Below are 17,447 nucleotides of genomic sequence, written 5' to 3'. Positions count from 1 at the left end.
ATTAATGATTGTCCTGTGAGGACCCAGACCACTGTGGTTGGTACTGCCCCTGAGCACGTGGTCCTGAGTTGCATAAAGAAGTAAGTAGGCTTGGGGTTGGCAAGATGGCTTAGTAGTTAAGAGCACAGGCTACGCTTGCAGCAGACCTGGATTCAGTTCTCTGCACCACACAGCAACTCAAAGCCATCTGTAACTTCATTTCCAGGGGATCTGATGTCCTCTTCTGGCCTCCATGGGTACCAGGCATGCAGGCAAAATAACCACACTCATAAAATGTAAATGGATGGATGGATGGATGGATGGGTGGATGGATGCATGGATGCATGGATGGATGGGTGGGTGGATGGGTGGGTGGATGGATGCATGGATGCATGGATGGATGGATGGATGGTTGGGTGGGTGGATGGATGGGTGGGTGGATGGGTGGATGGATGGATGGATGGGTGGATGGGTGGATGGATGGATGGATGGATGGATGGATGGGTTGATGGGTGGGTGGATGGATGGATGGGTGGGTGGGTGGATGGATGGATGGATGGGTGGATGGATGGGTGGGTGGATGGGTGGATGGATGGGTGGGTGGGTGGATGGGTGGGTGGATGGGTGGGTGGGTGGATGGATGGATGGATGGATGGATGGATGGATGAGTGGGTGGATGGATGGATGGATGGATGGATGGATGGATGGATGGGTGGGTGGATGGATGGGTGGGTGGATGGATGGATGGATGGGTGGGTGGATGGGTGGGTGGATGGATGGATGGATAGATGGGTGGGTGGATGGATGGATGGATGGATAGATGGGTGGGTGGATGGATGGATGGGTGGGTGGATGGATGGATGGATGGATGGATGGATGAATGGATGTGTGGATGGGTGGGTGGGTGGATGGATGCATGGGTGCATGGGTGCATGGATGGATGAATGAAGGTAGGCTGACCAAGTCATGAGGACCAAGCCAGTGATTAGTGTTTCTCCACGGCCTCTGCTTCAGTTCCTGCCTCCAGGTTCCTGCCTTGAGCTCCCGCCCTGTATTACCTGCGTGATGGAGTATGACCTGAGAGTTGTAAACTGAAGTAAAATTTTTCTTTAGTTACTTTTCTATTACTGTGATAAGACACCATACCACAGCAACTTACAGAAGAAAGAATTTATTGGAGGATTACAGTTCCCCCAACTGGGGACCAAAGCATTCAAATATGTGAGCCCTTGGGGCTATTTTCATTCAAACCAACACAGTCATGGTGTTCAATTACAGCAATAGAAACTCTAACAAAGACACTCCTGTGCACCAGAGCTATTCATCAGGATACAGCGCAGCATGAACACAGGAGTGAAATGTGAACCAGTGGTAGCGACTCTGGAAAAGAATAAAGCACGCAGAGAGGCAAGCAGAAGTTTAGGGGACGGGTGTTTATATAGCATGGTTAGGGACGCCTCACTGTTTAACAGAAAACTTCGAAAATTAAAATGTAGTTGTTTATTACAAAGCAGTGCAGAGGAAAGAGGATGTTGGTAGCTACTAATTAAACGTTTCAATGACATTTGAGTGATATTAAGACGCAGGGAAGTGTCTGTCTCATTTGTAGGGCGTGTTAAGCTGAGGGTTGGGAAGTGGAGGCTTTCAGGCAACTGCCCTTCCTGGTGTACTTCAAGGACAGTGAGTGGGTGGCACAGCAGGTCTGGACAGAGTGAGGGGACAATGACAAGAGGGCTGGCAGAGGAAGAACAAAGGTAACCAGGCAGGAACTGGTTCCTATACAAAGTTGGACTTTCTTCTGAGAAGGCGCTGTGTAGTTTTGAGAGTGAGAGCGCAGTGTTAATGGTCAGCGGTTGCTGTGTTGAGAGTGGAGAATGGGTCATCAAGGGAAGATGCAAAGTGCTAGGAAGGCTACTTCAGAGAGATGGCCCAGCGCAGTCGATCGCAAAGAAACAGGAGGCAAAAATTCCGGGGACCATGTAAACACCAAACCATAGGATTTGCTTATAGAAGTGTTGATTATTCACGAAGCAAAAAGCAGTCTAGGACAGCTCCAGAGTCTCGCCTGAGAAGCTGCGGGGACGTAGTTGCTGTTACTGAGATGTAGAAGGTCAGATGAAAGCGTGCAGTGCAAGCGCAGTTAGTGGAGTTAGGAACTCGTGTTTGGATGTGTTAAATTAAGATACCTGTTGGGTATCCAGGGTAGGGTTGCCAAGGAGACAGATAAGACTGAAGGAAGAGGCCTGGACCACTGGTATACATCTGGGAGTAAGGAGCCTGGGGCATCTTAAGGATTTGGAATTAGAAATAATCACTGAAGGAGTGGGACTAGGTAGAGGAGACAAGGAGAACCTACGAGACACAGGTTCTGTACAGAAAGAAACAGCATCGAGAACGGGGAGGACAGCAGGAGAGAGAAGGACGGCCTTCTAATCCACGTTTCTGCTTAGAGAGAGGGGGATTCAGAACCAACTGCCAGGGATGCCCTCGTATGAACAGTGTTAAGCTTTAGAGCATGGCACCTTTGTCAGTGTTTGGAGCCATAGTCTGCCTTGCATATGGTGAGGGCTCTCATGTTATTACCAAACAACTTACGTAATTATTTTTCCAATTGCTTTTTTAAACAATGACCCATAAAAACTTTCAGAACACTACGGTTAGAGCGAACTTGGGCTCGGCCCATCTTCTTCAGTCTGGAGCATGCTACTCACAACTTAAGAATTCAAGTAAGCAAGGCTGGATTCTTAAAGGGGGAGAATATCATTGAATACATGTCCCCTCTTGATTCTCGTCCCTGAATAGCCAGCCACTGGTTATTTGACATTTTTCTTTACCGTATACAAGTGTATTCTGTAGTTCATGTGTGTGGATTTTATACTAAGTGTAAATTGTTTGTCTTCACTACATAGCTGTGGCCATTTGTATCATTCGTTCTGTCTACAAAGTAAGGAATGCACCCTAGAAACTGAGGGTCAAACAAGATGGACGTGCTACAAATGCAGCTCAAGTAACAAAGCGGGCAAACTCAGTGAGAATCCTTCCGAGAGTAAGAAGGGACGGATAACCTCGCCACAGGTAGGACTTGCTTCAGCGCTGGCACGTGCCTTTCTTGTCAGTCTGTTACTCCCGGCCTGTCTTGTCAGGGCCCAGAAGCCTCGGTTTACCCGATGGGTTCTGAGCAGGCATTCAGTGCTGAAGAGCCCGTTCTCTCCGCTCAGCCCTTGAGACGCCTGGAGCCCAGGTCAGCAGCAGAGAAGATAGATAGGGTCATTCTCAGGAACGGCGGGGGGCAGCGGGGACAGATGAGGGCATGGCAGTTCTGATGAGCACCCACATGGCAAGACGGGAGAGTCCCCTCTCTTGGAGCTGGTAATGGGCAAGGTGCTGCTCCTGTACTCCGCTCCTGTCTTCTCCCCTTAAAGAACTCGCTGCAGCGTTCACTTGAGAAACTTTCGTTGCCCATGGAGACGAGGGACTGTATCGATTAATATTTATTTTGCAGCATTTTTTTAAAGAGGCATCAGAGCAGAGTGCTCCCTGCTGATCCACAGGTTTGACCACAGAGGGGGTTAAAGGAGAACTTCATAGGACCGCGGCTCGACCGCTGAACTGTGACACAGTCGCCACTTCTCGCTCTTCCCTCACTGTCACACAGCCCCCAGTTGACTCAAACGTGTTACATTACTGTTTTATCTGTCCTCACTGAGCACTGAACCAAAGCTGAGGACGGTTTCATCATGGGCTTCTCTTCCAGATAACGCTTTAACATATCTATACTCCAGCAATCGGAACTCCCTTCTTGTCATTGACATTCATACTTACTCATTTTTCATTTATATATTTACATTGCAGCCCCGCCCTTACAAATCCCTTTCCCCATTACCCCCACCCCTTCTTTGAGGAGAAAGGAAAGCCCCCCTTGGGTACCACCCCTCCCTGGGACCTCCAGTCCCAGCAGGACTAAACACCTCCTCTCCCACTGAGGCCCACTTAGGGGAAATAGATCCATCGACAGGCACCAGAGTCTGAGACAGCCCCAGTTCCAATTGTTAGGGGACTCGCATGAAGACCAAGCTGCACATCTGCTACGAATGTGTAGGGGGCCTAGGTCCAGCCCTGCATGCTCTTTGGTCAGCGATTCAGTCTTTGTGAGCCTCCATGGTCCCTGGTTAGTTGACTCTGTAGGTCTTCCTGTGCTGTCCTTGACCCCTCTGGTTCACTCAGTTCTCTCCTCTACTCTTCTGTAAGACTCCCCGAGCCCCGCCTATGTTTATCTGTGGTCTCTGCTTCTGCATCCATCAGCTGCTGGAGGAGGCCTCTCAGGAGACAGTTATGCTAAGCTCCTGTCTGCAAGCATAGCAGAATGTGATTAACAGTGTCAGGGATCGGCTCTTACATGATATGTGTCTCAAATTGGGCTGGTCACTTGGTTGGCGTTCCCTCAGCCTCTCTTCTCTCTTATCCCTGCAGGTCTTGTAGGCAGGACAGACTTTGGGTTGAAGGTTTTATGGGTGTGTTGACATCCCCCTCCCTCCACTCAAAGTCCTGCCTGGCTATAAAAGGTGGCAACTTGAGTCTCCATATGCCTGGCTGGTAGGACTCTCAGCTAGGGTCACTCCCATAGACTCTCTGGAACTTCCCCCGCCATCAGTTGCCTTTCTCGCTCCCATCCCCTCTTCCCTCACCTGGTCCCCATCTCCTTTCCCACCCTCACTCCCTCTCCCACCTAGGTCCTTCCCTCCATCCACCTCCAGTGACTTAATTCCCCTTCCGAGTGAGAGACATGCATCCTCCCTTGGGCCCTCCTTACTACTTACTGCCTACCGTACATGTCCTTCTGGGTCTGGGTCTGGGTCACTCAGGATGATATTTTCTAGCTCTATCCATCTGCCTTCAAATTCCATGATGTCTTTGTTTTTGTTAGCTGAACAGTATTCCATTCTTCAGGTGAGGGACATCCATGTTGTTTACAGTTTCTGGCTATTATGAGCAAAGCTGCTATGGACATCGTTGAGGAAGTTCCTTTGTGGTATAATGGTACATCTTTTGGGTCTATGTCCAGGAGTGGTGTAGCTGGGTCTTGGGATAGAACTATTCCTGGCTTTCTGAGAAATCACTGACTTGATTTTATACAACCACTTTGCAAACTATACAAGCCCTTTGGGTTTGCACTCCCACCAGCAATGGAGGAGGATTCCCTATGCTCCTCTCGAGTTTTTGATCTTAGCCTTTCTGACTGGGAGGACGTGAACTGGAATCTCGGAGTCATTTTGATTTGCATTTCCCTGATGGCTAAGGACGTTGGACATTCTTTAAGTGCTTCTTGGCCATTTGAGATTCCTCTGTAGCTCCGTACCACATTTTTGATTGAGTTATTTGGTTTGTTGCTGTCTGGTTTCTTACATTCTTTATATATTTTAGATATTAGTCCTCTGTCAGAGGTAGGGCTGGCGAAGATCTTCTCCCGTTCTGTACGCTGCCGTTTTCTCCTATCAATGGCGTCCTTAGCCTTGAAAAGGTTTTCAGTTTCATGAAATCCCATTTATTAATTGTTGGTCTTAGTGTCTGGGCTACTGATGTTCAGGAATTTGTCCCCCGTGCACTATGTTCAAAGTTACTCACCACTTTCTCTCCTATTAGATTCAGTTCGTATGATTTTATGTTGAGGTCTTCGATCTACTTGGGCTTGAGTTTTGTGCATGGTGATAAATATGGATCTATTTCTTCTACATGCAGACATCCAGTTAGACCAGCACCATTTATTAAAGACACTTTCATTTTTCCTTTGTATGGTTTTGACTTCCTTGTCACAAATCATGTCCATGGGTGTGTGGGTTTATTTCTGGGTCTTTGGTTCGATTCCGCTGAGACCTGTCTGTCTCTGTACTAATACCATGCAGTTTTTGCTCTGCACTACAGCTTGAAATCACCCTTGTCTCCTCCCTGGTTTTGGTGGAATTGCTTTAAGTTTCTCTCCATTTAATTTGATGTTAGCTCTCAGCTTGCTGTATATTGCCTTGACTGTGCTTAGGTACGTGCCTTGTATTCCTGACCTCTCCAAGACTTTTAACCTGAAGGGGTATTATATTTTGTCAGCCTTTTTCTTTCAGTTTTTTTGGTGAATTATGTTGATGGATTTTGTATATTTAACCATCCCTGCATCCCTGGGATGAAGCCTACTTGGTCATGGTGGATGATGTTTTGATATTTTCTTGGATTCAGTGTGAGTATTTTATTGAGTATTTTGAAGTGTCTGTTGTTATGTCTACCTTTTCATTTGTGATTTTCTTAATTAGGATTCTGTCTCTGTGCCTTCTAGTTAGTTTTGCTAAGGGTTTGTCTGTCTTGTTGATTTTCTCAAAGAACCAGCTCTTGGTTTCATAGATTCTTTATTTCACTGATTTCGGCCCTGTGTTTGATTATTTTCTGCCGTCCACTCCTCCTGGATATGTTCACTTCTCTTTGTTATGCAGCTTCCAGTTGTACCTTTAGATTGCTTGTATGGGAACTCTCCAGTTTCTTTATGAAAGTACTTACTGCTATGAACTATTCTGTTAGCACTGATTACATTTTGTCCCATAATTTGGCTATGTTGTGCCTTTATTTTCATTGAATTCTAGAAAACCTTCAATTTATTTCTTTATTTCTTCCCTGACCCAGTGATCATTGAGTAGAGTTGTTCAGTTTCCGTGGGTTTGTAGGCTTTCTCTTGTTTCTGTTGCTGTTGAAATCCAGCTTTAATCTATGATGGTCTAATAAGATATAAGGATTTATTTCAATTTTCTTGTTTCTGTTGAAGCTTGCTTTGCGACCAGTTAGTTCATAGTCAGTTTTGGAGAAGGTTCTGTGAGGCGCTGAGAAGAAGATATATTATTTTGTGTTTGGGTGAAATGTTCCATAGATATCTGTTAGGTTCATTTGATTCATAACATTGGTTCATTTCATTGATTCTCTGTTTAGTTTCTGTCTGGATCTGTCAATTGGTAAGAGTAGGGTATTGAAGTCTCCCACTATTAATGTGTGGTGTTCAATGGGCAGTTTAAGCTTTAGTAATGTTTCTTTTATGAATGAGGGTTCCCTTACAATTGGGCATTGGTGTTCAGAATTGAGATGTCATCCTGGCAGATTTTTCCTTTAATGAGTATAAGTGTCCTTCCCCATCTCTTTTGATTAATTTTGGTTGAAAGTCTACGTTATTAGATATTAGACTGGCTGTGACCACCTTGCCTCGTGGGTCAGATTGCTTGGAAACCTTCTTCCCAGCCCTTTGCTCTGAGGTAATGTCTACCTTTGTGGCTGAGGTGTGTTTCTTGTATGCACCAGAATGATGAATCCTGTCTTTGCATCCATTCTGTTAGCCTTTTTATTAGAGAATTGAGTCCATTGATGTTGAGGGATATTAGTAACCAATGATTCTTAATTCCTGTTATTTTGATGATGGTGGTAGTGGTGGTGGTGGTGGTGATGGTGGTGGTGGTGGTGGTGGTGGTGGTGGTAGGGTGTGTGTGTGTGTGTGTGTGTGTGTGAGAGAGAGAGAGAAAGAGAGAGAGAGAGACGGAGAGAGAGAGAGAGAGAAAGATGGGGGATGGTATTTAGTTTTTGCTGGTGTCAAGTTATTTTATTTCCCGTGTTTTCTTGTATGTAGTTACCCTCCTTGGGTTGGAATTTTCCTTCAAGTATTTTCTGTAGGGATGGATTTGTGGATAGATGTTTAAGTTTGGTTTTGTCTTGGAATAGCTTGTTTTCCCCATCTACGGTGATTGAGAGTTTTGCTGGGTATTGTAGTCTGAGCTAGCATTTGTGGTCTCTTAGAGGCTATAAGATATCTGTCCAGGACCTTCTGGCTATAGAGTCTCTGTTGAGAAGTTGGCTGTAATTCTGATATGTCTGCCTTTATATGTTACTTGGCCTTTTCCCCTTGTCGCCTTTAATATTCTTTCTTTATTGTGTACATGTAATGTTTTGATTATTATGTAACGGGAGGCTTTTCTTCTTTGGTTCAATCTAATTGGTGTTCTTTAAGCTTTTTACATGTTTAAGGTATCTCTTTCTTTAGCCTCGGGTTGTGACTTTGTTGGAAATATTTTCTGGTTCTTGGATCTGGGACACTTCACTTTCTTCTATTCCTATTCTTCTTAGGTTAGGTCTTTTCACTGTATCCCAGATTCCCTGTATGTTTTATGTCTGGAATTTTTTAGATTTAACATTTTCTTTGACAGATGTATAAATTTCTTCTATTTTCTATGCCTGAGATTCTCTCTTTCATCTCTTATATTCTGTTCTTGATGCTTGTGTCTGTTGTTCCCGTTCTTTCCCTGGTTTTCTATCTTCAGGATTCCCTCAGAATCTGTCTTCTTTATTGCTTCTATTTCCGTTTTCAAGTCTTGAACAGTTTTATTCATTTCCTTTACTTGTTTAATTGTGTTTTCCTGTATTTCTTTAAGGGTTATATTCGTTTCCTCTTTAAAGGCTTCTACCTGTTTATTGTCTTTTCCTGTATTTTTTGATAAATGTCTTCACTTCCTCTTTAAAGGCATCTTCCATCTCTATAAGGTCATCTCTATTTGAGGTCATTTCCTTGTGTTTCAGCTTCTTTAGGATATCCAGGGCTGCTATAATGGGATAGCTCGCACCGAAGGCGCCATATTGCCCAGGCTCTTGTTGATTGTGTTCTTCTGCTGGTCTTTTGCCGTCTGGTTCTTCCTGGATGTTCCTGGTGCAGTGGGCCTCCAGGGGGCAACCATGGGCTGGACAGTGGAACTCAGGGGTCAATGCTCTTCTAGAGTAGCTGGGTATGCTCCATGGTGTCTGGTGGGGAGAGCATCGGGGGGGCAGAAGTAAGGGTGTAGCCTGGGTGTGCTTGATGTAGCAGTCCTGGTGAAGGTGGCCAGGCAGTCTAGCTCTGGAGAACAGCAAGCATCTCAGGGCAGCTGGGTGAGCCCTGGGTGGACTTAGTTGGGGAAATTGGGGTGGGGAAGGGATCTAACCTGGATGTTCCTTGTGTGGTGGGCCTGATGAGGCCAGTGGAGTAGTGGCTGGACAGTGACATTTACCCAGATATTATTGGGCATAATGTCAGTTATCTGCTTGTGCTAGATGTGAATGAAATTTTATATAGGTAAGGATAAAACATAATTGTGTCTTGTGGACTGTATAGCCACGGAGTTATAAGCAGAGGTTGACTAATCATTCTCAACCCTCACGCATGTGATACCATCCTAAGTCCAGTTCCGTCAGTTATCACGACATGAGCTGACTGCCCAGCAATCATCCACGACATCAGCTCTAACTCCCAGAGTTTGAGGGTCAGGCTATAAGACTATCCTCATGTCATGTGATAGTCCCACCACTCTCCTATGACAAGGTTGAAGAGAGCTGAGCATGGCAGGTCCCATGCCTCTCACTGGGCCCACCACTGTCACTGCCCTCCAAGTGTTACCTTCCTCATGGGTGTCAACTCCTTCACAAGTGTCACCTTCACAGATATCAATTTCCTCACAGGTGTCACCTCCCTCACAAGTGTCACCTCCCTCACAGGTATCACCTCCCTCACAGGTATCACCTCCCTCACAGGTGTCACCTCCCTCACAGGTATCACCTCCCTCACAGGTATCACTTCCCTCACAAGTGTCACCTCCCTCACAGGTGTCACCTCCCTCACAGGTGTCATCTCCCTCAGGGGTGTCACCTCCCTCACAAGTGTCACCTCCCTCACAAGTATCACCTCCCTCACAGGTATCACTTCCCTCACAGGTGTCACCTCCCTCACAGGTATCACCTCCCTCACAGGTATCACTTCCCTCACAAGTGTCACCTCCCTCACAGGTGTCACCTCCCTCACAGGTGTCATCTCCCTCAGGGGTGTCACCTCCCTCACAAGTGTCACCTCCCTCACAGGTATCACCTCCCTCACAGGTATCACTTCCCTCACAGGTGTCACCTCCCTCACAGGTATCACCTCCCTCACAGGTATCACTTCCCTCACAGGTGTCACCTCCCTCACAGGTATTACCTCCCTCACAGGTGTCACCTCCCTCACAGGTATCACTTCCCTCACAGGTGTCACCTCCCTCACAAGTATCACCTTCCTTACAGGTGTCACCTCCCTCACAAGTGTCACCTCCCTCACAGGTGTCACCTCCCTCACAGGTGTCATCTCCCTCATAGGTATCACCGTCACAAGTGTCACTGCCCTCACAAGTGTCACCTTCTTCACAGGTGTCACCTCCCTCAATAAGTGTCACCACCCTCAGGTATCTCTTCCCTTATAAATGTCACCTTCATCTCTCCTGGAACCCAGTCACTGCTTGCCACCCCGAAGCCCAGAAGTTCCTGCTGTGCTTTGACCGACTTTGCATGTAAGGTGTGAACAGGAGTGGGATCCTATCTTCTGAATGTTGCTAGTCACTGAGTAGTCTTCACACCTTAGTAAAAAGTTGGTTACACAGACTGTGTGCTTTTATTTTGTGGTGGTAGCATATGTCATCAGCTTTCTAGTGTTTTCTTAATTTTTTTTTTTTTCGGAGCTGGGGACCGAACCCAGGGCCTTGCACTCGCTAGGCAAGCGCTCTACCGCTGAGCTAAATCCCCAGCCCCTGCTTTCTAGTGTTTTATAGGGAATGTGACTTTGCTCTGATTTCTAACATTTGATCATTCTACTTCTCTAGGATTCATTGCAATTTTCTTGAAACAGATAAAGTTGCCTATGGTAGGAAAATACATCTGTCAGGGCGAGAGACCCTGTATAAAAATGTAATGCTAGCTAGTTACAGTTTGGCCAAAAGGTTTGCACTGAAAAGAGCAGGAAAGCCCTTGTCACCAGCAGCCCATATGGTGTGAACTCAGCGTCCTGTTACCCTTGGCAGAGAGCTGCCGAGGCAGATGTGGCTCTCGAGCTCAGAGCGGGTGGTGTGCTGGGCTTTGCTACATGAGTGGTAAACAAGAGTTAGTCCGAGGCATCACACAGTGTGTACTGTGAGTAAGGAATCGCGTCAGCATCCTGGTCTTCAAAAGTTATTTAACTAGGAAGAGTGAAGTGAGCATCTTCAAATACTGCTCTCCACCAGGATGGTGTGCCAAGGGCAGTGGGAGAAGCTGAGGAATAGCCACCAATTCCACGGTATGGTGGTTTCATGACTCTCCTCGGGAGAGCCGTCTGTCCTGCGTCATCTGTCCAGAGAGCATGGCAGGAGGCACTCAGCACTCACCTGCTTCCACTGAACACAGGATGATTCAATGCGTTTGAAATATCCCATTGCCCTTGGAACGCCGTCCTATCACATGGCGTTTTAGTTTGTCTTTTTGGGAAACACGATAACGGATATTTAATTCTCCAGCTTCTGGCTCCAATGAACTTACTCCCAAGCCTGTGGTCTGGCAGGTCAGGTGCTGTCTCTGGACATTCTTACCTAACTTCACGGGTTAAAATCACTCGCCAACCAATATATACAGCCAGTGACACTTACATGCTAGCCGTCTACTCACAAATCAGCATGAACATGACTGGAGTTATTCCGCAGAACACCTGCTTTCTCCTAAATAAGGATTTGATTCTGGGTAAGCAGAGAAATGATCCAAGTGAGCGTGTTCCCTGAGTCCCAGGTTTGCAGCCTCTGGGCAGATGTCGCCTGCAGGTCTGTCTCAGTCAGTCTTTGTTTCTTTACACACACAGGGAAAATGTTCAGGAGACACTGTCATTCCACTTGAAGTACTCAGCAGCCTCCTCTACTATATACATACATTTATTCATTCATATTAATATCAAATAATTTCAGTTTAATCTTAATTTATTCAACTTAAAGTAACAAAAGTAGAAGTTCAAAGGAAAAAAGAATTTAATAGAATTCAGACATTATTAACAAGGTTCAGAGTTCTAGTTTGCTTTTCCTTATCTTTGGTCACTTTGTTGTTTGTCTTTCTGTCCTGCTTTTCTTACCTGTTTGTGGTATGTGTGTTCCACGGATGTGTTAGGGCGGGCGCCTGCCTGTCAGGTGGGTGTCATGGTGCTCACCAGACAGAGAACAGCCTGGGCATTGACTGTAGCTGTCTCCTTTGCTTGAGACACTGTCTCTTTTGCTTTATGCTCTGTGTGCCCAGGGCATCAGGCCTGTGAACTTACAGGGATTCTCCTGTCTCCGCTCTCCATCTCCTCATGGGGTTGCTAGGATTACAGACATTCATGATACATGTCCAGAGTTTACGTCGGCTCAGGGGATTCCGACTCAGTAGTCTTGCTTGCTTGCCCAGCACACTTTATCTTTTTACCCACAGATCAGTCTCTGAAGCCAAGGCCTGGCTTCCTTCAGGACAGATACACTAACAGGAGATATCATGTACCAGAAACATTCAAGTTGTTATTTCCTTTTAAACTTCAAAAATTAGAACATTTCAACATTCAGACACTCATTAAGAGTCTTACAGGGTGTTCTCAGCCCTGAGAGCAGAGACTGAGGCCGAGCCCAATACCAGGGGAAGCCTGGGTGTCCTCCCTCGAGACACGCACTGATCTTCCAGCTAGTAAGCAGGAAGTTCTTAGTACTTAGGTGCTGGGCTCTCCACAGCCAGGGCTGGTTCTATAGGAAACTTTACAGTCATTCTTGCTGTGCTTGTGCTCCTAAGGCACGGAGCTGCAGACATCTAAGGGGTAGTGAAACTCGAGTGCCAAGGGTCTCATACTTGGATGCTTATGACAGTGCTTTTAATATTTAAAAAATCGAAAGGAGACCAGACAGTGCTGGTATATATATACCTTTAGTCCCAGCACTCGGAGGAGACAGCCAGGTATATCTCTTAAGTTCGAGGCCAGTGTGGTCTACAGAGTGAGTTCCAGGACAGCCAGGGCCACACAGAGAAATCCTGTCTTAGGAAAAAAGAAAAAGAAAAGTTGAAAGGAACCAAAATAGTCCAGTAGCCCACAGTTGGTTAAATTAGTTATAGTAACTCTATACAATACATAAACTTTGTAGCAATAAGAAATACCGCACTGTAGAAAATGTCAATGTAGCAAACTATTACTTAATAAACAGTCTGGACGGGGTTGGGGATTTAGCTCAGTGGTAGAGCGCTTGCCTAGGAAGCGCAAGGCCCTGGGTTCGGTCCCCAGCTCCGAAAAAAAGAACCAAAAAATAAAAAAAAAAAAAACAGTCTGGACATCCCAAGAGTGTGACTACAAGTGCTATAGTGGTCACTGCTGTGGTGACTGTGGCTTCTGCTTCCTGTGTCTGCTCCGGGTTCTAGATTTCTGTCAGCGCATATATTCCTTCTAATATAGTCAGGGGAAAAAAAGGCTTTTTACAGAAAGCAATGATGGCACTCCTCTTGGACTTAAACCTCGGATTACTTGAGTCAGGAAGAGCCTTGGTAACAGAGCTCACAAAGGTTCGCCATGTTCAGTGTTATTAAGGCTGTCACTCAGCTGTCATCCACACCCCAGAGCTGCGATCTGTACACCTGGATTTACAGCCACACGGCCTGGGGCATTTCCAGAAGATCCTTTTTAAACAAAAGCGAGACCTTTTTCTGGGGCTGCTGAACCTCTTCTGTTACACATCAGAGGCTCCCAGACGTTGTCTCAGGAGAGCAGCCTTCTCTGGTGAGTCATCCACCACAGCCAGTTCCGGACTTGCTTGAAAACGTCTGCAGATCCTTTTATGAGGTCATTTTTTTTTTAAGCTTAAATATCTACTTTTCCTTTGAAAATCTATTTCTCCCTTTTGAAAAAGAGCATAGCAGAAGTTAAAAATGGATCGCTTTTTGCAAGTCACACTGTACATCTGGTGTGATTTCCGGAATATTGATGTCATAGTATGTTACACCAAGGACGGTCAGATCCTGTTCTTGCAGACCTTTTGAACTTGGCAGTCTGGACAGCTAGCAGTTTTTACCTTTAATCTGAGTCATACTTTCTGAAGTTTCTGAAAGTCACATCATGTCACCACTCTAAAGATGGCGGGACCTGGGAGAATGGCGCTGATAAGTGAGGCAGACTACGGTCTGGTGCAGTAGCCAGCTTTATTCAGAGTGTCAGATGGCGTATACCCGGAGGGTTAAGAGCGCTCACCTGAGCAAGGTGCTCATGAGCTCAGGACGTACACGATCACAGGGATATGGCCGTCATCGTTCTCCATACAGGCGTGTAGAGGACAGTGTAAGCGTTTAACTGAATAACAGGTAATCTGAAGCAAACTCACTACTGACAGCTACACTGGGGAGGAACACAAGAACAATTCTGCCTTTTAAAGAAATGGGGGTGAGGGGTTGGGGGAGGGGGAGGGAGCTCTAGACTCTTGTTTTCTTGACGGTTTCTCATGAGCACTCAGAATTCTCACAACCGACTTCATCCTGGACCGTGTTCCAATAACATGAAAGCAAGAAAGCTTGCAGCCGTTCCTACTTACGTGGTCACGGTCGTCATCATTGTTGTCGCCATCGCTGTTGTCATCATCACTGTCATCCTCTCGTCTGTTCTGCAGCTCCTTAGAGCCCTTCCCTATCATTCTAGATGCAGAAGTTCCGATCAGCCAGCCAGCCCACACCTGTTGTCACATCTTATTTATAAATGATAAGTGTATACTCAGGCTTCACGGGCCCGATACTAATATGTGTTGGAATTCACTACTGGATTTGGAATTTTCTATAAGAAACTGAATTTTCCTTCATAGATACAAGCTGTTCATATTTTCTGCATCATCATGCTTGCCCACGCTTGTAAGTCCTATATTTGAAGAGCTGTGTCCTTTAGAGATTTAGTTTGTTATCAACTTTGTTGATGTCCCCCCCCCCTTTTTTTTTGGAGATTTCATTATTCATTCAATTAAGTTTCTCAAAAACGTTTACCACAGGAATCTATAAATAATTGTTGGCTGTCTTCCATGATATCAAGTTCAATATTATTAGAAATAATTATATATCTGTAGAGCAGCAAAGAAAAATATACTTTGAATACTCAGTGGTCTAGACTTAAGGAATGTTTTACCTTTTTTTTTTTTTCTTTTTTTCGGAGCTGGGGACCGAACCCAGGGCCTTGCGCTTGCTAGGCAAGCGCTCTACCACTGAGCTAAATCCCCAACCCCTGTTAATTTTTTTTTTAATATTTTACCTTTTAAGGGTTTGAAGTGATTTTGTATGTGTCAGATCCATAAAGGGAGAAATATATTATCAAACTACATGTATGAAATTGTCAGAGAAAATAAGAAGGGAAGACAAAGAGCAAACAAAACACAAATCTAGCACAGGCAGTATTCATGTTTGTGGTTTTCCAGTTGTCCTTGTTGAAATATAAAGAAATCATAGGTATTTGTAGACGCTGGGTTTGGAAATCATGAAGAAATTGACAAAAACAAGAATTCTGTCCTTTTCGGAATCGCTCACATGAGATGCCCCACCGCATTACCTTTTAGTACTGGCAGACGCAGAGCGCATCTCAGTGACGGCTCAAATGCTGCGGAAAGTGACAGTCAGCACGGTCAGAGGATTAAAGGTTGAGGAAAATCAGCAGGGTTGCAGCTATGTTAGAAATTAGGAGTGTGCTCAAACTCTTAGAAGGTATGATTCTGCGTCAAGAGCTTCTGAGGTACTCATAAAAGGTAATGAAGAAAACTCATCTATCACTGGATTCAAATAGCCTCCGGAAAAAAATCTTAGGTGCAATGCCAGGGTCGCGCTCTCAGTACAGAAAGGGCGCTTTCCTGCCATTTACTGACCTTCCCATCTCTCCCTAGAAACCTAACAATATGCTTTAAGACGTTCGTTTTCCTGTGAGCCTCGCTGTTTGTCTGTCTGCCAAGGTGTTAGACAAGGCAGCATTTAAAAGCCCAATCCCAGAGACAGGCACCTTGAATCTGCTCCGTCAACCCTTCAGACCACGTGATCTTCCTCAAAAGCTATACATGGTTTTCCTGTCTCTGAAACGTGTGGCAGAAGCCACACTAGAAGAGGTGGTATAGATTAAATAGCATTGTGCCCATAATGAGCCTACCATGCTACTTGGCACATAAAATCTCACAATATACTACTTGTTATTTCTCTTTTTTAAAATCATCTACATGTAAGTAGTAAGAGATTGTCTTATCATGGTTTCTGTGGCAAAACACCATGACCAGAAGCAACTTGGGAAGGACGGAGTTTATTTCCTTTCAGAGCCCCAGGTCACACTACAGCGGTGGCACCACCCACAATAATTTGGGTCCTCTCACATCAATCACTAATCGAGGAAATGCCTGACAGACTTGTCCACAGGCCAGTCTTATGGAGGCATTTTCTCATCTGAGCTTCCCTCTTCCCAGTTATGTCTCATTTGTGTCAAGGTGACAAAAAAAAGTACAGACATGTAAGCATTGAGACACAATTGTGGATGCATCCCATATGTCCATTAAAGTAAAACTGCTCACTTGTTTTTAAACTTTTTATTGGTTCTTTGTGAATTTCACATCAATCCCACTCATCTACCCCTCCCTCATACCTGCCCTCCATCCTTGCATCCTCCCCTATAACAAAGAAAAAAAAAAAAACTCATTGTGGAAGCTGTGGTGTGTTCCACAGTATACCCTTCTGTCCTCACTTCTTTACTTGCAGATGTTCATTGCAATGAGTCATTGGTCTGGTACAAGGCCTCAGCTTCTGCTGCTTTATCAATACTGGAAGGTCCTTGAAACATTTCTTGGACGTTCTGTTGCCTGTGTCATGGAGATCTAGAGTTTTTCAATACTGGAAGGTCCTTGAAACATTTCTTGGACACTCTGTTGCCTGTGTCATGGAGATCTAGAGTTTTGGATCTGTAGGACTGGCCTCCTCATCCACTCCAGCAGTCCATTAATGGAATGAGTGTTAGCCTGTGTCCATTCAAAGCCCTGGATCTGGACCTAAGAGGTATCTGAGAAGGTCGGCCTGCTGGCTCCCCAAGCTCTCACACCTTTAGGGTGGCTCCCTGGCAACCTCCCTGCAGCCAGGGCCAGCTGTATCGTGCTGCCCAGGTGAGGTGCAGGGCCCGATCTCCCGATTGTTGCAGCCACTGAGGGACATGGCCAAGAACTGCTGATTTTTAAATCCACGGCTTACATTTCTTTAAAATTCCTGAGCACTCCACAGATAGGGACCTCGTCTTCTGTCTAGGTCCTTGCTGGCTCGGCAGCACCGTCACTGTACTTAATGCAGGCTCTGGAAACCATGCTTGCAGCTTCCAAAATCGGCAAGGATGCCGATGCTCACTGGAAAACCGAGTTGCTTAGATACAGTACTCTTACTCTGTGTGCTGTAAAAAACTAGGATATGACTTTCCATAACTCAAACACGAGATTCTGAGTCAGAGTTTCACATCCTCACATCTCTGGTTACAATGTAGAAAACATGAGAGCTGAGTCAGTTTCACACCCTAACATCTCTGAAGTTACAATGTAGAACGTGTGTGTGCTCCAATGTCTTGCTTTAGGAGCCCAACTTCAAGCATTCATCACAGAGCAAGCCCATAGCCA

At 45.5% G+C, this 17,447-nt stretch overlaps 1 protein-coding gene across 4 annotated transcripts in view; it reads left to right on the top strand.

Annotated features, from left to right (window-relative positions):
* Vps8 (VPS8 subunit of CORVET complex) overlaps positions 1–17,447 on the top strand; it is a 223,458-nt gene that overhangs the window by 173,965 nt on the left and 32,046 nt on the right. For all 4 annotated transcript variants that reach the window (XM_087575759.1, XM_087575760.1, NM_001427620.1 and 1 more), the window contains 1 exon segment: positions 2,889–3,054. In XM_087575759.1, the coding sequence (XP_087431885.1) occupies positions 2,889–3,054 (166 nt within the window).

Source organism: Rattus norvegicus, chromosome 11 (genome assembly GCF_021556685.1).
Source record: "Rattus norvegicus strain SHRSP/BbbUtx chromosome 11, alternate assembly SHRSP_T2T, whole genome shotgun sequence".
In the NCBI taxonomy this organism is placed as follows: Eukaryota; Metazoa; Chordata; class Mammalia; order Rodentia; family Muridae; genus Rattus; species Rattus norvegicus.
This window is presented reverse-complemented; position numbering and strand designations above follow the sequence as displayed.